The sequence below is a fragment of the Arvicola amphibius genome, chromosome 9 (genome assembly GCF_903992535.2).
Source record: "Arvicola amphibius chromosome 9, mArvAmp1.2, whole genome shotgun sequence".
Taxonomy (NCBI): Eukaryota; Metazoa; Chordata; class Mammalia; order Rodentia; family Cricetidae; genus Arvicola; species Arvicola amphibius.
The window spans coordinates 124965904-124986744 of NC_052055.2; the positions used below are offsets into that span (position 1 = coordinate 124965904).

The 20841-nt window shown below is 50.4% G+C and overlaps 2 protein-coding genes and 1 long non-coding RNA gene across 14 annotated transcripts in view; 1 reads left to right on the forward strand and 2 right to left on the reverse strand.

Annotated features, from left to right (window-relative positions):
* The window catches only part of LOC119822313 (H-2 class I histocompatibility antigen, L-D alpha chain-like), a 144862-nt gene that overhangs the window by 25724 nt on the left and 98297 nt on the right, over positions 1–20841 (reverse strand). The window contains exons 1-8 of one of the 11 annotated variants that reach the window (XM_038341408.1): positions 11924–11987; positions 11502–11771; positions 10987–11262; positions 10177–10452; positions 9934–10047; positions 9722–9754; positions 9540–9587; positions 9011–9401 (exon numbers count right to left, since the gene is read on the reverse strand). The exons of 8 other annotated variants lie outside the window; for them this stretch is intronic. In XM_038341408.1, coding sequence (XP_038197336.1) covers positions 9544–9587; positions 9722–9754; positions 9934–10047; positions 10177–10452; positions 10987–11262; positions 11502–11771; positions 11924–11987 — 1077 coding nt within the window. In that variant the 3' untranslated portion in view covers positions 9011–9401; positions 9540–9543. Of the gene's footprint in view, positions 1–9010; positions 9402–9539; positions 9588–9721; positions 9755–9933; positions 10048–10176; positions 10453–10986; positions 11263–11501; positions 11772–11923; positions 11988–20841 lie in introns of those variants that run through there. 2 more of the 11 variants (XM_038341405.1, XR_005286766.1) reach the window with 2 other exon arrangements.
* LOC119822326 lies at positions 4066–5058 on the forward strand. Its single transcript, XR_005286769.1, has 2 exons — positions 4066–4523; positions 4669–5058. It is a non-coding gene; the product is annotated as an uncharacterized LOC119822326 (long non-coding RNA).
* LOC119822317 (H-2 class I histocompatibility antigen, Q10 alpha chain-like) lies at positions 16550–20816 on the reverse strand. 2 transcript variants are annotated; one of them, XM_038341431.1, is made up of 9 exons: positions 20669–20816; positions 20169–20438; positions 19730–19981; positions 18731–19012; positions 18501–18605; positions 17810–17842; positions 17655–17703; positions 17434–17526; positions 16550–17257 (listed from the first exon to the last, which is right to left on the reverse strand). In XM_038341431.1, the coding sequence occupies exons 1-8, from the start codon at positions 20739–20741 to the stop codon at positions 17460–17462; spliced, it is 1131 nt and encodes a 376-aa protein (XP_038197359.1). In that variant the 5' UTR covers positions 20742–20816; the 3' UTR covers positions 16550–17257; positions 17434–17459. The 2 variants fall into 2 exon arrangements, with proteins under 2 accessions (XP_038197359.1, XP_038197358.1); XM_038341430.1 differs by having other exon boundaries at positions 16550–17261.

A 20841-nucleotide genomic window follows, 5' to 3' on the forward strand; every position in this document is an offset into this window, starting at 1 on the left:
TCGGGGGCGGGGCGGGGGGGCTTGGGCAGCTCCTCCCTCTGCTCTTGGGCTGGGCTCAGTCCTGAGGAAGAGGAAACCCTCAGCTGGGGTCATGCCCCTGTCTCATCTTGTTTTTAATTTTTTAAAATAAGTTTACTACAAAAAAATCACACACCGAAATTAACCAGAACAAAGACTATACAGCTCAATAAATTTCAGTACAGTTACAGTAGCCATTATGAACTTGTGGAGAGACCGTATGTATTTTACTCATTCGTTATCAAATTTGATTCATGCACTTATCCAGCACCAACCCGCAAAAAAGGAAGGTAAAAGAAAGAAAAATCCAAACAGATTTATAACTAGAAAACAATTAACTTTGTATCCTGCTTCATAACTCAAGTCCATGCCTGCATTCAGTCCTCCCGCATCCCCGGTATTTATGCGTTCATGCTATACTGTACACCTGTGTACACGTGTCTACACATAACCGTATACTGTTGGCTATATCCCACATATGGGGAAAACCAATATAGATTTTTTATGAGATTGTGCGGCATCGATTAATAACATACATACTAAGTCCATCCATTTTCCTGAGTATTTTGTAATTACATTGATTAAAGCAGAACAGTATTCCACCTTATTTGTATACCAAATTTCCATTATCTATTCATCTGTTGATGGACACCTGGATTAAATCCAATTCTCTGCTCTCTTCAATAAAGCAGCAATAAACACGGGATGAATATATGTGCCCAGGAGTAAAAAATAGCTGAGTCGTATGATACTCCTATTTTTAGTTTTTTTGAGTAATATTTAAAATGATTTTCACAATGACTGTATTAATTTACACACACACACACACACACACACACACACACGGACTCCCCTCCCTCCACTTCCTCTCCAACATTTGCTGTCAGATTTGTTGATGACAGCCTTTCTGACTGGGGTGAAGTGCTGTCTCTAAGCAGTTTTATTTTTATTTTATTCTTTCATGTGGATGAGGGTTTTGTCTGCATGTGTGCATGTACACCACGTGTGTGCCTGGTGTCTGGGGTCAGAAGAGGGTGTCAGGTCCCTGGGGCTGGAGTTACAGACAGTGCATCTAACCCAGGTCCTCTGCAGAGCATCAAGTGCCTTCACCTCTGAGCCAACCCTCCAGCCCCTCAAAGGAGCTGAATCTGCATGTCATGAAGGCTAGAGATACTGAGCACACTAAACATAGGTAGAGGCAACTTGTGTGTTTTTTCTTTTATTAAGACAACTATCTATCCAGTTTCCTCACCCATTAGTTGATTGGCAAGGTTGGTTCTCTGCTGTTTAGTTTCTGCAGTTCTCCCTGACTAGAGACTCTAGCCCCTGTCTGCAGTCCAGCTGGTACAGGTTTCCTTCCTTCTGTTCTCTCTGCGGATTGTGTCCTATGCTGTGGAGAGAAAGCATTTTCATGTTGACACGTGGCTTCATTAGCTCCTGTGGTATTGTCCTATTTTGAAGTTTTTGCCCAATCCAATATTTGGAAGAAAATCCCTGTTTTCTTCTTGAACTTTGGGTTTTTCAGGTTTTAACATTTCCAAGTTGACTTTTGTACAAGAAGAAAGGTGAGCATCTGAATTCATCTTCTCGGGTAGGAGAACGATGTTGCAGCATCGTAAGTAGAATGGCTCTCTTCAGTGTGTGCTTTGAATTCTTCGTGGAAAACCGAGTGTGCAAAGCTTTGTCATTTTATTTCCAAGGTCTCAATCCTAGGCCTTCAATTTTCCTGTCTAGTTTGTGCCAGTTCCAGGCTGTCTTTGTCAGTACAGCTTTGCAGTAAAATGTGAGGTTGGGAGTGGAGCAGAAGCAGGTTGTTTGGCTGCTCATGGTTTTGTCATTGTGTATAAGTTCTTGTTCTTTCTCAAATGACGGAATATGTCAGAGTCTTCATAGTATGTCAATAAAGCTGAATATTAATGTTGGTACTATGGGCATTTTTACAATATTAACTCTGCCAGTTCAGGAGCATGGATTGTCTTCCCATCCTCTAACGCCCTCTCCCGTGATTTCCTGTGCCAGTGTTTTGGTGTTTTCATTGCAGACTTCTTTCCTTTCTTTGGTTACATATATCTCTAGACACTTGATTCTGGTGGAGTCACGTTGATTGTTATACATTTCCTAAGATGCACTGCTGGCACAAATGAAGGCTACTTTTTAAATATTGATGTAGTATCTGGAAACTACAGGTGTTTATTAGGTCCCAGAGTTTTCCTGTGGACTCAACAGGGTCTTCTAAGTAACGAATCGTGTTGTCTGAAAGTAGAGGTAGTGTGACTTCTTCCTTTTCTATTTTCATCCTGTTTATGTCTATCTTCTGTCTATCTCTGATAGTTTATATAAATCATCACTGTATCAGATAGAATGGTAGAGACTGTACTCCTTTGTCTCCTCCTGGTTTTAGAGGAAACTCAGGCTGTCTCTCCTTCTGACATATCCACCTGTCCCGTCTCTCACATGTGGGAGGTGGAAAGTTCTTTTTGACTTCCTTACCTTTAGCTTAGACTGACTCTCCCAGGGCTCACCCTTCTCTCAGGACAATTCAGAGTGTATCTCTAGAGGGAAGGAGAGAAGGTCCTGAAATGACCAAGGCAGCTGACCTTCAGTCTGCAGTCCTGTGTGGGCCACAGCCTTGCTCAGACCAGGTCTCTGCCCACACCCAAGGTCTCTGGAGTCTGACTTCAGTGATGCTGAATCCCTCAGCTCCACCTGGTCAGGGGCAGAAGTCATTTTTCCTGATGTTAAACCTAGAGTTCTCTGACCCTGGGCCACTGTCCTCTCTCTGGTTTAATGGTTGCTGCCTTTGAAACCACCCTAGTCAGCAACTGTTCCCTCAGGCACCGACTCTTTCAAAGCTACTAAGAGAACTTATCTAGATTTCTGTTCCACTAAAGGACTCACGATTCAAAGGCTGAGGTAGAAACCTCTTCCCAGAGAGGCTGAATAGCAAGCAGCTCACCTAGCTCACCTCTCACACCTCCCAAGAAGTCCTCCTGCTGCTTCTGGCCCCTCCTTACAACCCCTCCTCCACCTGGCTCCTCCTCACAACTTCCTGTCAGCTTGTTGGTGACCCAGCCTCTGGACCACAGGTGAATCGTATTTAATCAGACACATCTTTGCAACATTAAGCAAATGTCCCAGAGCATAAACAAAATAACACACCTTAAAATAATTTCTACAACACTGGGCTCTTTCACCCACACACAAAATTTCCTTGAGATGAGATTATCCAGGACCCTGTGTCTAAGTTACAGGGGATTTTAACCCTCCCTCACCCAATTTCTGACTCTTCCCAGGAAGGTCTCATGGACCCTGCTGGAGTCCCCAGGAAGAATGCAAAACACCTGATATTTCCAACGTTCCTCCTCAGGCCCTCCAGAGCCACATGTGACCCATCATCCTGGATCTAAAGGTGACGTCACCCTGAGGTGCTGGGCCCTGGGCTTCTATCCTGCCTTTATCACCCTGACCTGGAAAAGGGAGGAGTAGAAGCAGACACAGGACATGGAGCTGGTGGTGGAGACAAGACCTTCAGGGAACGAAACCTTCCAGAAGTGGGCATTTCTGGTGGTGCCTTCTGGAGAGGAGCACAAATACACATGCCATGTGTACCATGAGGGGCTGCCTGAGCCCCTCACCTGAGATGGGGTAAGGAGGGAGTGGGTGCAGAGCTGGCATCAGGGAAAGTTGGAGCCTTCTACAGACACTCGGCAGGGTGAGGCTTCATAGCTTAGGCCATGACCCTCACCTTCTCTTGCCTTCCCTCCTAGAGCCTCCCCAGTCCACATCACCATCATGACTATTGTTGGTGCTGACCTTGGAGCTGTGGTCTTCTTAGGTTTTATCATTGGTGTTATGATGTGGATGAGGAAGAACACAGGTATATAAGGGGCGGGTCTGCATTTTTTTATTTTGTTTTTGCATTCAGCACATTCAAGAAGGATACACACACACACACACACACACACACACACACACACACACACCACCACCACCACCACCACGACCACCACCACCACCACCCCCACCACCACAACCACCACACCCATATCCATCTCTGGGTCTGTATGCTGACAGTCACCTTACTGTAGGGAAATGTTCATAACCCTGGTGCTGGAGGAGATGGGGACCTGATCCTCAGAGGTGAGAGGGGAAGGTTCCTGCTGAGCACAGACCTCCAGCCTGGCATTGGCTCTCTCCCTGCACACCTCCTTCTCCTGCCTGCTGCCCCTTCTCTGGTCTGCAGTCACAATTCTGAAAACTCTATGGGGACCGGGACTTCCCTGGTCTCTCACAGCTTTTCCTCTCACAGGTGGAGAAGAAAGCAACTATGTTCCTGCTGCAGGTCAGTGTGTCAGGGAAGAATCCTCCCTGAGGCACTGGAGTGGAGGCTGAGCTGATGGTTTCTCCTCCAGCCCCACCTGTCAATCTCCTGACTGTGTCTGGTTATTTCTACTACAGCCAGGGACAATGCCCAGAGCTCTCTCTTGTCTCTGGAGGCCTGAAAGGTGACACCGTGGGGCCTGGGGTTGGGGCTGAGGCAAGGAGGAGAGGACTGGGTCTCAGGGCCTCTCAGCCTTAGACTTTCCTGAGTGGTGCTTTGGGAGGTCCTTAGAGTGACTTTCATGACTCTTTTTCTTTATCTTGGAACAGCTGCCTTGTGGGCCTGAGCGACCAGTTCTGACTTAAGAACAAACAAATTCTCTGTGGACAGCAATGTCTGAGGGTTTCTGCTTTTCCTGTGCACACAATGAGAAAAGATTGGGGGGCCAATCTCAGCCCTGTCCAGCAGGACCCTTCCCCTGCACGTTCCCTGCTCCCTTCCTCAGCCAACCGTCCTGCCCAGCCACAGGCAGGAGGGGACATCTCTATTCTTGCCACCTCCATCTGCCCTGAGTTCCAGCCATCGTCTTCCCCTCTGAACATAAAAATCAAATGTGCACTTGATGGTTCATGTCCTTAACTGAGAGACTGGCAGTCAAGTTAAAGGAGAGAATTCTGCAAGTGTGATGTAGGAATTAAATGACAGCAAGGAGAACCTTCCAGAATCTGTGGTTGTTGTGCTTAGTGTCACGGGGGGGGGGGGAGCCACAGGAGGAGTCTGTGGGAGCTGAGTGAGGGCAGGGCTGTGCTGGGTGGAGCTCTGGTCATGTGGGCTTCCTGTGCTCACTCCTAAGCTAAGTCCTCCCTGGCTCTTCTGTCCTTGTCCCTTAGTACAAGCACATGCGGAGACACTCTGATCACAGGAACACAGGGTGTCCCCAGCCCTGTCCTGTGTCCAGGATGAGAGCAGCCAGGGCTGCAGTGTGAGTCCTGCCTGGGGTCAGTCCTGGCTATAACCTTTTTTTTTTTATTTTTTTATTTTTTTGGTTTTTCGAGACAGGGTTTCTCTGCAGCTTTGGAGCCTGTCCTGGAACTAGCTCTTGTAGACCAGGCTGGCCTCGAACTCACAGAGATCCGCCTGCCTCTGCCTCCCGAGTGCTGGGACTGGCTATAACCTTTACCTGTCCTTCCTGTTTACTTCTATATATGCTTGTGTGGAGCAGGCACCCTGGGGTCATTCCTGTGAGTGCTGCCTGTCTCTTTCTCCTTTGAGTGTGACCACAGTAGGAGCTGTTTTTCCTGTCCTTGTCCCAACAAGACCCCTGCACTCAGGAGGTGATCTTCAGCCTCCTGAGCTCCTGCCTCCTTCCAGAGCTGTTGCCTGGAGTTTCTCCCCCTCCCCCAATTTCTCAGAACCTAACCCTTGTGTGTAGGATCAGCAGAAAGGACTGATCCGCAGGGTCTCAACTTAGATCCAGTCTTGTTGGTACTGTGCTCTGCTCTGCTCCACTGCCTCTACCTCCCTGGCTCTGGGAATCCTGGTGCTTCCTCTGAGAGTAACTCTAAAACTCATAGGCAGATTCCACTATTGTGTGCAGCTAGGAAATTGATGAGGATCACGGTAAATTTGGTAATATTGGCATCAGCAGGTAAAGCCTTCATGGGGTGAAGCTTTCCATGTAGCACATCTCAGAGCAGCTGAGAAGTTTCTTTTAATAGTGAAGAATTTGTTGGGCAGAGCTGGTGAACATTTAATCCCTGAATTCCATAAACCGAGGCAGGCAAATCACTGAGATCCAGGCTAGTCTGGATCAGGACTGTCAGGGTTACACAGAGAAACCCTGTCTGGAAAAATAAAAATCAAAAAATAAGCAAAAAAATTGAAGAAATTATAAATGCTTACTCACAGGAGAATCATTTCATTTCAAAGAAATGTTACAAAATCAGCCGTGAGTGGCCTGTTCACTGGTCTGTTTTAAACTTTTTTTAATGATCTGGATCTAGCCTTTTATGTGTGTAACTTTATAATTGCTATAACTTGGGCTGGAGTGATGTCTAGGAGGTTAAGAGCATTGTCTGCTCCTTCAGAGGTCCTGAGTTCAATTCCCAGCGTCTGGTGCCCTCTTCTGGTGTGTAAGCACACATGCAGGCAGAACATTGTACACATAATAAATAAAGATTTGTTTTTGGTATTACTTTAAAAAATAGCAATCCAAATTCCCACTCCCATTCCCTCCACACACCCTCCCACCCCACCCCCTCTAATCTTAAGAGAGGGTAAGGCACTTTGCTTTGTGGAAAGTCTAAGGCCCTCTCCACCATACTATATCTAGGCTGAGCAAGGTATACATCCAAAAAGAATAGGATCCCAATAAGCTATTACATGCAGTAGAGACAAATCTCAGTGCCACTGCCAGGAGCCCCTCAGTCTGCCCCAACTGTCAACCACATTCAGAGGGAATAGTTTGACCCTATGCTCGTTCACCCCCAGTCCAGTTGGAGTTGGTGAGCTCCCTTTAGCTCAGGCAAACTGTCTCAGTGGATGAACCCCTCCTGGTCTTGACCTCCCTGCTTATATTCTCACTCCCTCCCCTCTTCAATGGACCTTGGGAGCGCAGTCCAGGGCTCCGATGTGGTCTCTGCCTCTGTTTCCATCTGTTGTGGGACGAAGGTTCCATGGTGATATTTAAGATAATCATCAGTCTGACTACAGGGCAAGGCCAGTTTGGGCCCCCTCTCCTCTATTGCTTAGGGTCTTAGCTGGGTTCTTCCTTGTGGATTCCTGGGAATTTTCTAGAGCCAGGTTTCTTGCTAACCCCATAATGGCTTCCTCAGTCAAGATTTCTCTTTCCTTGCTCTCATGTCTGTCCTGCGTGCAAATGCATGGTGTTAGGAAACACCCTCCTGAGTGAGGGAACCCAGACCCCAAAAATGAGTATGGTGTGTACTCACTCATAAGTGGATACTAGCCATAAACAAAGGACATCGAGCCTATAGTTCATGATCCTAGAGAAGCTAAGTAACAAGGTGAACCCAAAGAAAAACATATATAGACCAACCTGGAAATTGGAAACAGACAAGATCTCCTGACAAAATTGGGAGCCTGGGAGCAGAGGGTAGAAGGAAGGGGAGAAGGGGCAGGTTGAGGAGAACTGGAGGGAAGGGGATAGTCGAGAATAATAATGATTTATTTTTGAAAAATGCTGTAACCCCTGTGTTTCTGTTTATCCAGCTTCAGACTGGAGCTACCACCGTATCTGGGTCGCAACTGTGAACTTCACATTTTTCCAGCCTTGCCTCTGACACTGGTTAACTGCTTTCCTGGGCCTTTGTCCCTGAGAAACATCCAGTGTCCTGCCACTGCTCACCTGAGCAAGGTGAGGCTTCAGCCTACTGAGGACAGAACAGAATCCACAGTGAGGCTGATGATGCTCTTGTCACTGAGTGCCTTAGGAACTGTGCTGAGAAGCAGCCGCTGGGACTCCTCATAACCAAGGCTCTGGTTTCCCAGTATGTCTGCTGATCACCTACATCACCAATAACTTAACCGGCAGAGAAGTCAATGCAAACACCAGTGTCCCTGCAGGCCAGTTAAAATGCCCTCAGCTTTCATCTCCATTTTCATGGGCAGAAGGTAAATCTGTATTTTACAGTTAAATTTTTACAAAAGCCAAGTCCCAAAGTATTTTCCCCCCAAGATAAAAGTTCTAATATTCAACTCTTTAAAAAAAAGGGAGGGTGGAGTTAGCGTGCGGAAGTAGTTTTGCTTACAGAATTTGAACCCGGCACCTCTCAGCTCATGACTGCAGCTGAGCCTTCTACATCTAGCATGACCTTCCAATGGGGAGCCCCACTGGAGATGGGGTCAACGCTGGATAGTCTTCAGCAAGTGTTGGTGTGAGAGGAAGAATTCAATACAAAGTCACCATGTAGCTGTTTGTCCTCAGGACCAGAAGCTTGAGATCGATTGCAACGTTGTGAACCTGCCAGGCATGTTTTCTGAGTGTGTGTCTGGGATGTTGTAAAGTGAAGCAGAGCAGAACACAGACCCCACAAGACTGGATCCATGTTGAGACCCTGTGGATCAGTCCTCTCTGCCGATCCTACAGACAGGAGTTAGATTCTGAAAGATGGGGAAGGGGAGAACCTCCAGGCAACAACCACGGAAGGAGGCAGGAGCCCAGGAGACTGAAGCTCATCTCCTCAGCCCACAGTCTCCTGAGTGCAGGGGCCTAGTTGGGCCTGGAGGGGACAAGGATGGAAAACACCTCTTACTGCTGTCACTCAGGGACCCCACAAGAGGATGAGACAGACACCACCCACAGGAACAAGAACAGGCCTAGTCCTCCATACTAACTAAAAAGACAAGAAATAAACACAGAAGACAGGGGGAAGAGCCAGAGGCACTGAGTTCAGGGTAACCTGTCAGAGCAGCCCTGGTTGCTCATAATCCTGGACACAGGACAGGGCTATGCCCATCTCTGTGTCCCTGTGACCAGACTCTGCCACCATGTGGTTGTACTAAGAGACAAGGACAGAAGAGCCAAGGAAGTCATAGCCGAGGAGTGAGCACACCACATGGCTGAGTGCCACCTGACACAGCCCCGTCCTCACTCAGCTCCCACAGACTCCTCCTGTCCCCCACCCTGACACTCAGCACAGCAAACACAGATTCTGGAAGGTTCTCCATGCTGCCATTTATTTTCTCCATCACAGTCTCGAAATTCTCTCCTTTAGGTTGACCTGCTAATCTCCCACATCAAGGACACATAAAGAATCAAGATCACATTTATATTCTTATGTTCAGTGGGGAGGTCAGGGGCTGTAGCTCGGGGCAGGATGGAGGTGACAGGATGGTAATATGCCCTCCTGCCTGGCTGGACAAGGAAGTTGGCTGGGAAGGGAGAACAGGGAAGTACAGGGACAGGATCCAGGTATGCAGGGGTGAGGTGGGCTCCCCAGTTCTTCACATTGTTCCCACAGGAGAAAGCAGACAGCTTCAGACATTTGTTGTTTCTTGAGTGAGAACATGTCCCCGTGAGGCAGCAGTCTAAAGCTAAGAACTGAGAGTCATGAACAGTCAATATAAATACATCTCAAAGGCCTGCTGTGACTCATTCAAATGTCTGAATCCTGAGAGTCCCTGGGACCCAGTCCTCTCCTCCTTGCCTCACCCCAACCCCAGGACCCCAGGATGTCACCTTTTCAAGCTTCCAGAGACAAGACAGAGCTCTGGGCACTGTTGCTGCCTGCAGAAGAAGAAAGGACAAGGCACATTCAGGAGACTGAGAGGATGTGGCTGGAGGAGGACTCAAGAGCTGGCTGTCCTCCTAACCAGCTCATTCCCAAGGGTCTCAGATACAATCCTGCTCTCCAAACTTACCTAAAACATGAGCATAGTCCCCTCCTTTTCCACCTGTGAGAAGAAAAGCTGTGAGAGACCAGGGAAGTCCCTGACACTAGGAAGTTTCTGGAACTGACAGCAGACCCAGCTTAGAGATAGCAGCAATGAGGGGTGTGGATGTGTTTCCCATTAATGAGGCAGAGATTCTTCTAAAGGGGCAGAGAGGGAACTCAGACCCTGCCCTTTCCTACCTGTGTTTCTCCTCCTCTTCCTCACAACAGCCACCACAGCTACAATGATCACAGCTCCAAGGAGAACCAGACCAGCAATGACTGCCATGATGGGGACCGTGGACTGAGGAGGCTCTGGGAAGGGAAGGGCAGGAAGGGAAGGTGAGGGTCATGACCCCAGCTTTCAGCCCTGACCCTGCTCAGGGTCTGCAGAAGGCTCCAGCTTTCCTTTACCCCAAAGCTCTGTACCCACTTCTTCCTTACCCCATCTCAGGGTGAGGGGCTCAGGCAGACCCTCATGGTACACATGGCACGTATATTTGTGCTCCTCTCCAGAAGGCACCACCAGAGATGCCCACTTCTGGAAGGTCCCATCCCCAGAAGGTCTGGTCTCCACCAGCTCCATGTCTTGAGTCTGTTCCTCCTCCTCCCTTTGCCAGGTCAGGGTGATGTCAGCAGGGTAGAAGCCCAGGACCCAGCACCTCAGGGTGACGTCACCGTTAGATCCAGGATGATGGGTCACATGTGCCTTTGGGGGCTCTGAGGGAAAGAGTTGTGAAGATGAGACATCTTGCTTTCTTCTGGGGACTCAGCAGTGTTCATGTGACCATTTTGGGAATGGACAGGAGAACTGGACAGGATTAGGGTGTCCTGATATTAGTAGACCCCAGCTAGAGATCAGGCCCCGGGGTTATGTGCTCTTCAGGATGCTCTAAGATGTGAGTGGCAGTTTGGGGTAGGAGGCTTCAGGGCTCTGCAGACTGATGGAGGGGAAGGGATTCTGGTCCTGAGCTGAGTGAGGGCCAGGAGACTCAGGAAAGCTGGAGTCAGACTCCAGAGACACCGAGGGTGGGGCACAGAAGGAGGCCTGAGAGGAAAAGCTCCTGTGGTCCAGGGCCATCGTCAAGGATGACCTGCTGTAACAGGGTTAGTCTCCCAATGGGAAGAGCAGCCTGGAGTCTCCCTGTCCTTATTTCTCAGCCCGGTGCCTGCTGGACAGTGTTCTTCCTCTGAGGATGCCCCAAGCCTTTCTCCCACACGACAGAGGAAAATCAAGTGTGGGTCTCCAGGTACCTGAGCGCAGTAGGGTCTCGTTCCCCAACTGTAGGTATCTATGGAGCCACTCTATGCAGGTGCCCTGCAGGTATGCCCTCTGGTGGTCGGCCTCGTCCACGTTCTCTGACTTGTGCTTAGAGATCAGAGAGGCTGTGTCAGTTGCGGTCCAGGAGCGCAGGTCCTCGTTCAGAGAGATATAATCCCGGCCATCGTAGGCCTCCTGACAGTACCCGCGGAGCAGGAGTCCCTCTGGACCCGTGTCACAGCCATACATCCACTGCAGAGTGTGAGGTTCTGGTGGGGACACAGTGGTTAGCGCCACCTTGCGGCCACCCTGCCCCCTGTCAGTGCGTCCAGGACCCGACCTTTCAGAAAAAGGGCTACTGAAACCTGAGACAAACTCTGGGTCTTTCCTGTTTGAGAGTCTGGGCAGGTGTTTGGCTGAAACTATCGCTCAGCGGGTGAAGATGACCCAAGCCTGTCTCAGGGGAGGTGGAGGGGTGGTGTCTGCGATCGGGGCCGCGGTCACTCACCGTCCTCACTCTGATTGTAGTAGCCAAGCAGGGTCTTAAGGTTCAATTTGAAGTTCTTCCCTGTGTTCCTGGCTTTCCTTGTCTCCCTCTCCCAATACTCCTGCTCCACCTGCTTCATCCATGGCGCCCGCGGCTCCACTCTTGGAGTCTCCTCTTCGCTGTCGTAGCGCACGAACTGCGTGTCGTCCACGTAGCCGACCGCGATGAACCGGGGCTCCCCGAGGCCGGGCCGGGACACGGCGGTGTGGAAATACCGCAGCGAGTGCGAGCCTGGGGGCGGCGCGCGGTGAGACCCCGACCCTCCTCCTGGGTCCAGGTGAAGACAGGGGAGACAGGGTTAGGGCAGTAAGAAGCTTTTCCGGGCTACTGCCCCCACCCGGCTCCCTGCTCCTTCCCGCAGAGTCTCCCCACCCCTTACTCACTAGCCTGTGTCTGGACCAGGACTATGGCGCTGGCCAACAGCTTGAACCGGGAAGCAGAAGACATCGTCCTCAGTACTGGGGCCTGTGAAGGGTGTAGAAGACATTCCTGTAAACTGTTTTACATGTAACCTCTGTGCCACTGATTGGTTTCTCTAGAAACTCGGTGTCCAATGAGAGCTGTGAGCTCATCATTTATGTCCGGAGAGAGGAATTCTATTGGAGTTGAAAGTGGAACTGTGTGTATGGAAAACAGTGCTGGGCATTGTTCTGGCGTCTTTAAAACAGAAAATGCTGTCAAAAGTCACTGCATGACCTAGGACTTTAACGGGACCCGTGTCCTCTTCACTCTCGGGCAGCTGTGAATGTCCTGGATACTGTGGGCCCTGGCCCCGTACCCAGCCCGGCCAACCCGATACCGCCCACCCGCAGGAACAGTCCCCAAACCCAAAGCAAAACTCAGACACCCACAGCCGCCTGCGGAATCTCGAACGCTGGGATCAGGGGAGATTCGGGACCATGGGGGGGGGGGTGGTGCGTGAGGGATCTTGATTCCCGACCCGGTAGTCACTCACCGTCTTGACTCTGGTTGTAGAGGTGGAGCAGGTTCTGAAGGCAGGTTTGGAAATTCTGCCTGTGCTCCTGTGGGTCCCCAGGGCTTCAGCTTGTTCTGCTAGCTCCACCCTCAGGACTCCTGGCGGCTCAACGTGCTTGAACTCCATTTGTAGTCAGTGTAGCCTGAAGCAATGGAGGTGGCAGGATGGTGAGATGCAGCGGTGGCAAAATAGGGAAGCAGAGCCTGGGAGCAGCAGGCTGTGAGATTCCGCCCCTGGTCCTGGCGATGAACCTGGAAGCAAGATTGAAACCACCTATGTATGCTTCAAATCATACCACATCTTTATGCTCTCAGAATCTGAAAGCCACTTCTGATGAATTAATTGAGACTTTGTCTTGACTCAATAAAGCTAAGTCTCTCTCTCTCTCTCTCTCTCTCTCTCTCTCTCTCTCTCTTCTCTCTCTCTTTCTCTCTCTCTTATCTCTCTCTGTGTTGTGGTGTGTGTGTGTGTGTGTGTGTGTGCGTGTTTTAAATTTATTTGTGTATTTTACCTGCAGGAGTCAAGTCTATCACATGCCTGTAGGTAGTGCTTGGTAAGACCAGCAGAAGAGGGAGGACAGAAGTCCTGGAGTTACAGGCAGGTGTGAGCTGCTACAAATGCTCAATTGCTGAGTTCTCTCTCCAGCCTCAGACACAGTGGTTTTAATACAGCAGAATAGAAACATTCAGTGGTGGAGTCACGTTGTCATAAGTACCACTTGTGTAGTAGTAGGTGTAATATCTAAAATTACACGGGACAAAGTATTAAAAAGAATCCTCCCGCGGAAGGAAGAGATGGCTCAGCTGTCAGGAGCGCATTCCTAGGTCTTACAAAGAACCCGCAGCTGATTCCCAGCACTCTCATGGCGCTCAAGACCGCAGGTAACTTCAGCCCCAGGAAATCTGTCCTCCTCGGGCACCGCTCTTATATATTCACACACAAAACACACAAACATAACTTAAAAATAAATCAAAGAACCAAAACCTACATAGACTCTACCTCAAGACTCAGAGAAGCAATGTGCCCAAGAGGTCCAGCAGTCAGAAGACATGGGTTCTGTTCAAGTTCCTGGTCATAGAATGGCTCTTACGGCATTTTCTTTTTTAAATGTTTTTTTTTTATTATTTCATGTTTATTCAAGTTTTGCCTGCATGTATATCTGTGTGAGGGTGTGGGATACTCTGAAACTGGAATTACAGGCAGGAATGAGCTGCCATGTGGGTGCGGGGAATTGAACCCAGGTCCTCTGCATGAGCAGCCAGTTCTCTTAACCGCTGAGCCATCTCTCCAGCCCCGCATTTTTCTTCACTAACAGCGCCAGAAGGATGCCAGCACTGGTTTTCCACAGGCACGGTCTCAACCCTGACCGTGTTCTCTGAACATAAATGGTGCACTCCCAATTTCATTGCACACCTAATTTCTAATTTCTAGAGAAATCAGTCAGTCACATAGAGGTTCCAAAGGACAGCAATCCACAGGAATCACATCCACACTCATAACAGTCCCCTGTAGTGAGGACCAAATCTTCTGCTTCCTGGCACAAGCTGCTGTCAAGACCCAAGCTAGTGGGGAGAGAAAAAGGACTCTTGCCAGAGAGAACAGGGCTCCGGGTGGGGCAAGTACCCAGTCAACATAACTCGGTTGCCCTGGTCGGTGTCTCCCCTGCCTTCACCTGGGACCCTGGGTCGGGGAAGGTGGGGGAGGGGTTCGGGATCTCACAGCTTGCTTCCTGAAGGCTCACACTCACTGAGCTATTTCTACATGGCAGGGTCCCGGCCTGGCCTCCCGCAACCGTGGTTCATCTCTGTCAGCTGTGAGAAAGACACACAGTTTGTGCACTTCAACAACTTCGCAGAGATTCCTAGGATGGGGCCGAGGGCGCCGTGGATGGAGCAGGAGGGGCCTGAGTATTGGGAGAGGGAGACAAGCAACGCGGAGATCACCCAGCAGACTTTCCCAGGGAACCTGTGGGTCCTGTCGGGCTGCTGCAAGCATACCTACAATGGTGTGTGACCGCGGGTCGGAAGTTAGTATTGCTCCAGTTCGCCAAGGATGGAACTTGGGTTCCAGTTGCCCCCCGGGTCCCAGGTCCCAGGTTCTGCATAAATGCAGCCTGGGAACTCGTTTCCTATTTAGTTTAGAGGAGGCTGTGGGTGGACTTGGTTCCACTGCTTATTTTGTTTACATTCACATATAAAAGTATAACTGAAATGGAAGTAAGCTTGTCTATATCGTTAGACTAGTCTGCCTCATTCTTGCTGGCTTCTCAGATCCCAGGTCCTGCAGACACAGATCTGCACAGATTGGCAAAAGTCAACAAAGACGCCTGCAGAGGGTATCAGTACCCTGGAACTGACGTTACTGGAGGTTGTGAACCCGAGTCCTCTGGAAGAGCAGCGTCAGGTAATAATGATCCAGGTTTAAGGAAAAGGGAGCGTGCGACCTTGAAGAGAACCCCACCCTCTCCCCAGGTGGTCTTTGGGAGTCTTAGGTTGTTTAAACAGGTTTACCAGAGAGGTCCTTCTTTCCTGCACCCCTGTGGTCTAGATTCACTTAACAATTGTAACCTGATCTCATTTAGGTTCCTAAGCAACACTTTTGAGGCTAATACCTTCAAAACTCATCCCAGTAATGTACACAGCTATTGTGAAGACAACCAAGTTGTGACAGCCCACACTCATGCTCTTGGTATACTTTCTTTCTTTCCCTTCCTTCCTCCCTCCCACCCCCCTCTCTTTCTGAGACATAGCCCTGGCTTGTCCTGGAACTCACTCTGTAGACCAGGCTGGCCTGCACTCAGGGATCTGCCTGCCTCTGCCTCCCGAGTGCTGGAATTGAAGGTGTCACCACCGCCAGGCTTATCTTTCTCTTTTTCATGGCACCTCCTAGGTACCTCCTGGCCGTGTCACCAGCTGTCAGGAACTCTTGTAAGCAGATGAGGAATGCAAGCTTCACACTTCCCACGAGAAAGGGCACAGAAGTAGTGGTGATGCGAAGGGTGAATAGCGGAAGGGCTACGTGGTCGAAGTCAGTGGTGGGAACGGACAAACAAGGTTTTCCCAAGAAGCAAGATGTCTGGACCCATAGCAGAGAGGACCTGTTGTTGTGTAAGGGACGCGTTCTTGTTACAGACCACGAAAACCTGAGCAGAGGACAGTCAAGTATGTTCAAAGATGCATTGCAGATGTCAATCCAGGTGTCCACAATTTTGGCTGTTATAGGCAAAGGAGACAAGGAGGTTCCTGTACTGACAGATACTATTGTCTCAGTGGGTGGGGCCCAAAAGGCTGGCAGAATCTGACAGCTTTTCCATCTTTCTGAAGAAGCTGATGATGTTGGCCGATATGTTGTCAGAACGTAAATAAAGAGAGTGAGATCCCTAGTACCAACACATGCAATGATTCAGCATCCTGTTCCTTATGCATCTTTCAACACCAGACACCGAAGTGCTGTTCTGGGGAAAAGAACGCACTGAGGAAAATGAGCCCGATGCTGCAGAACATCTTAAACCTTTGGCCAAGAGATGAAGGAAGCCCAAGAAAAAAACTGCCAGGAATGGACCCACAGGAGATTCAGGCTGTCCTCACTGAGAGCTTCTGCTTAATCTAAGTCAATTAGAAATGGGTCTTCTTAAGCTGGGCGGTGGTGGCCACATGCCTTTAATTCCAGCACTTGGGAGACAGAGGCAGGCAGATCTCTGTGTTCCAAACCAGCCTGATCTATCAAGCGAGTTCCAGGACAGCCAGGACTGTTACACAGGAAAATCATGTCTTGAAAAAATAGTGTGTGTGTGTGTGTGTGTCTTTAAAAGTAACAAGTAAGTGATCAGACCTTCAAAAAATATCTTTATTGGGCCAGCCAGCTGGCGCAGTGGGTAAAGGTGCTTGCCTCCGGGCGTGATGACCTGCATGCCATCCCTGGACCTCCTTGGTAGAAGAAGAAAACAGACTCCAGCAAGTTGTCCCGTGGCTTCTACACATGAGCTGTGGCTCTCACACATACACCCACAATAAATAAATAGACTTACGCCACATTAAAATAAAAAATGTTTATTAACCCCCCAACGCTACTAGTCTGCAATTCTCTTCTGCACCAAAGTCATAGATCACAATTTAGCCTGAGTAAAGGTCCCTAAAAGTTAGGGGGTGCTACTCAGGGCACAGCGGGTGAGAGAGTGGAGCTTTGTCTCTGACCCTGTGCCCTGTGACTGTGATAAAAGACAAAATACCTGATGAGAAGCCACCCAGGGAAGAGACAGGTGTCAGACCTTCCAGACAGAAAGGTGGGCGCCAGGGAAGAGACAGGGGTCAGACCTTCCAGACAGAAAGGTGGGAGCTGTCTCTGTTCACGGTGGCAGGAGATGCCCTGCTCAAGTCCCACTCAGGAAACAGAGAAAGGGGCCTCCAGTGCTCCCCTGGCTTGTTCCTGAGTCTTAGGCAATGAGTGCAGACACCTTATAGTCAACATGGCTCTTCCCTCCTCAGTTAAATAAACCTGGCTGGAAAGACCCTCACAGACACACCCAGAGGGGCGGCTCCTAGGTGATTCTACATCCGGGCAAGTCTGTGAAGATAACTGACTGATGGGATGGATACAAAACAAAAGACTCATTGTGAGCCTGGTGGTGGTGTCCCAAGTCTTCAATCCAGGAGGCAGAGGCACATGGATCTCCGAGTTTGCAGGCCAACCTGGTTCTACAGAGTGACTTCCAGAATGGCCAGACTGTTTGCATGGAGAAACCCTGTCTTAAAAAAACAAACAAATAAAAAAGGATTTCCATTCTGCGGTAGCTGTTCCAGGCATTTCCACATGGGGTGGGGAGGGAGGGGGATCTCCCTGAGTGAGGAGACTAGGCAAAGGCTTCTGAGAGCCACAGGGAGATAGCACCAACAGGGTGGTGGGAAAACAGGCAGATACCTTTCAGGGTGACCAGTCAGGCCATCTTAAAGGTCTGAAGAAGTGGCCTCGATGACCCTTGCAGGGCTCAGCCTTCCACGGGGAACCGCTATCCCTACAGATTCAGAGCACATTCGGGACAGTCATTGTGAAGTGGTAACCTTTCTGAATAGCGCACTCCTCACTCAAAATGTCCAAGTCCAAAGACTCTCGCCCAGCCTCACCAGGTGTCCCCACGTCTTACCTCATAATCCACGACTGTCTCGCCGGAGTCCTGGTGACTGTCCCTGCCTAGGAAAGCACAAAGCAGAACCTGGTCAGGCTTCAGAAGGCTTGAAGTGAAGCCAGGTGAGTTCCCATGGCTCCAAGGATCTGAGCCCACCCCCACCACACTTACCTGCTTTCTGAGGGTGGATCCTTCTTCTCCAACCTGAGGGAAGAAATCATGTAAGGGTGGCAGGGGAGCAGGCAGTCCTGAGGGCCTAGAGCAGTGGTTCTCAGCCTCCCGAATGCTGACACCCTTTAGCTCCCCATGGTGTGGTGACCCCACCACACAATTATTTTCTAGCTACTTCATGGCAGTAATTTTGCTGCTGTTATGAATCATAACGTAAATCTGATGTGCAGGAGATCTCATACACAACCTCCAAAGGGGTTGCGACCCATAGGTCGAGAACCAGTGGCCTAGAGACATCCTCTTAGTCCTGAGCCCAAGGAAATTTCTAGAACTGAGGTGATGTAATACCTCCCTGGAGGTTTGTCCTCAGTGAGACCTCTGCCGGTGACAGCTGGGCATGAGGGTCTCAATCACCAGAACCATCCCCTAGCTAAAACTGCCCGTCAGTCCCCTCTACTTTTGAAGGTTAAACAAAAAGTTCCCAGATGAAGTAGAAGCAGAGCTGTGTACGGTGCATCCCACTACCCAAGCAGAGCACACTGCTACTCGTGGTGTACAGTGCATCCCACTACCCAAGGAGAGCACGCAGCTACCCGTGGAGTATGGTGCATCCCACTACCCAAGCAGAGCACACTGCTACCTGTGGCATGAAGCCCTCAGTAGGAGAAGAAAACTCCGCAGTCTCTCCTACCTGCATCCTTCTTCTTACATATGCAACACATCAAAGCTCCAATGATGATGAGACCGACAAACAGGCCAGCAATTATTGAGATGATTTTCTTGTACGAAGTAGCCTCTGGGAAAAAAAAGGGAAGGTGAGGACCACCCAGTTCTCATCCCCAACCCTGCTCAGGGTCCCCAGAAGAGCTAACTCTTACTTAGCTTACTCTAATCCCAGTTCTGCACCCATGCCCTCCTTACCCCATCTCAGGGTGAGGGGCTCAGGCAGCCCCTCATGTAGCACATGGCATGTGTATTTGTGCTCCTCCCCAGAAGGCACCACCACAGCTGCCCACTTCTGGAAGGTTCCATCCCCTGTAGGTCTGGTCTCCACAAACTCCATTTCCTGGATCAGTTCCTCCCCATCCAGCTGCCAGGTCAGGGAGATTTCAGCTGGGTAGAAGCCCAGGGCCCAGCACCTCAGGGTAACAAAGGTAACTCTTTTCAGAATTTGGTGATGGGCCACATGTGCCTTTGGAGGTTCTGAGGGAAAGAATTGGAAAGATGAGTCATCTTGCTTTCTTCTGGGGACCCAGCAGTGTTCATGTGACCATTCTGGGAATGGACAGAGGAACTGGGGTGGGATTAGGGTGTCCTGATATTAATAGACCCCAGCTAGAGCTCAGGCCCTGGGGTCATGTGCTCTTCAGGATGCACTAAGATGTGAGTGGCAGTTTGGGGTAGGAGGCTTCAGGGCTCTGCAGACTGATGGGGGGAAGGGATTCTGGTCCTGAGCTGAGTGAGGGCCAGGAGACTCAGGAAAGCTGGAGTCAGACTACAGAGACACCGAGGGTGGGGCACAGAAGGAGGGCCTGAGAGGAAAAGCTCCTGTGGTCCAGGGCCATTGCCCAAGGAAAGAAATTGTTCATCAGTTACTAAATGATTGGTCTCCTGCTAGAGAAAATGAATTTCCTAATTGTCTGTAAGAGAAGGCCTGTCCTCTGAGGGAGTCATTCTTGGTCAAAGATCTAGAACCCAAGTGCCTTCTATGACTCTGGGGATGAGTGAATTAAGGCCTTTTTGTTCAGGGGTCTCCCTCTCCTCCTCCATCTCCAAAGGACAGGATCTACCCTGAACCTGTGCTTGCTGGGCCAGTGAGCTAAGCCTCAAGTCCTCTCATCCTGTCCATGAACCCCAGCTCTCCAAACTCCCAGCAAGTAGCCTGAGGGAAACTTGGGCAGGGTATGGCTCCCCAGGCACCTGAGCGCAGCAGTGTGTCCTTCCCTTTTTCCAGGTGTTTCTGCAGCAGCTTCACGCACTTGCCCTTCAGGTGGGTCCCTAAACTGTCCAGCGAGATGTGAGTTAAGGTGCTGCTGGTGACTGTTCCGGAGCTCAGGTCCTCATTCTGGGTGAGGCAATCCACGCCATCATAGGCCATCTGGTCGTACCAGCGGAGCAGGCGCCCATCTGTCCCCACTTCGCAGCCACGCATCCCCTGCAGCGTGTGAGGGTCTAGCGAGGACAAGGTGATCAGTCCTCTCGGGAAGCGCAGCACCACTAACTACTAACCAAGTCCCAGCGAATCCCTGAGGGCTCTTTTTCTGGTGAGGAACTAGGCAGGTCTCGGGTGACACTGCAGTTCCGTGAGTCTGGACAACCCTGGTACATTTTTGGGTCATGCAGAGGTTCACTCACTCACCGTCCTCGCTCTGGTTGAAATAGCGAAGCAGGATCATCAGGTTTCCTCCAGACAGTTGTGCTTGAGTTCTGGCCTTTTCAGTCTGCAGGTCCCAATTCTCAGGCCCCTCCTGCTCCATCCACGGCGCCCGCGGCTCCATCCTCGGAGTCTCTGCGTCGCTGTCATAGCGCAAGAACTCCGTGTAGTCCACGTAGCCCACGAAAATGAACCGCGGCTCCCCTAAGCCGGGCCGGAACACGGTGGTGCGGAAATACAGCAGCGAGTGTGAGCCTGGGGAAGGCGCGCAGTGAGACCCTGACCCTCCTCCCGGGACCCCGGGCAGAAGCGCCGGCCGGGACAGGAGAATGGCGCAGGGCTTGGGATAGGGGTGGAGAAGGGAGCAGGGCTTGGGATAGGGGTGGAGAAAGTTCAGGCTGGGCGATTGGGAGACGTGAGTTCCTGGGTTCCGTCTGTCCCTGCCTCTTCCCGCCAAGATCGGTTTCCTCCTGGGTTGCACTCACCTGCGTGGGTTTGAGCACAAAACAAAGGTGCCCCAAGCATCAGGACGAGAGCTGGGGGCACAGTGGCCCCCATTCTTGGGGACCCTGAGCGTCTGGTTCTGGGCGGATTTTGGGCACCTTTACAAACCAGAGTGACCCTGATTGGGTTATCTCAGAACGCAACTTCAAATGAG

Excerpts from the sequence above, each read along its gene's own strand:
- LOC119822317 (XM_038341431.1), bottom strand. The coding sequence starts at position 20,741 with ATGGGGGCCACTGTGCCCCCAGCTCTCGTCCTGATGCTTGGGGCACCT. Across the intron at positions 17,843-18,500 it reads ATGTAAGAAGAAGGATGCAG|GTTGGAGAAGAAGGATCCAC; the intron begins GTAGGAGAGACT and ends TTCTTCCCTCAG. Across the intron at positions 17,704-17,809 it reads GATCCACCCTCAGAAAGCAG|GCAGGGACAGTCACCAGGAC; the intron begins GTAAGTGTGGTG and ends GTGCTTTCCTAG.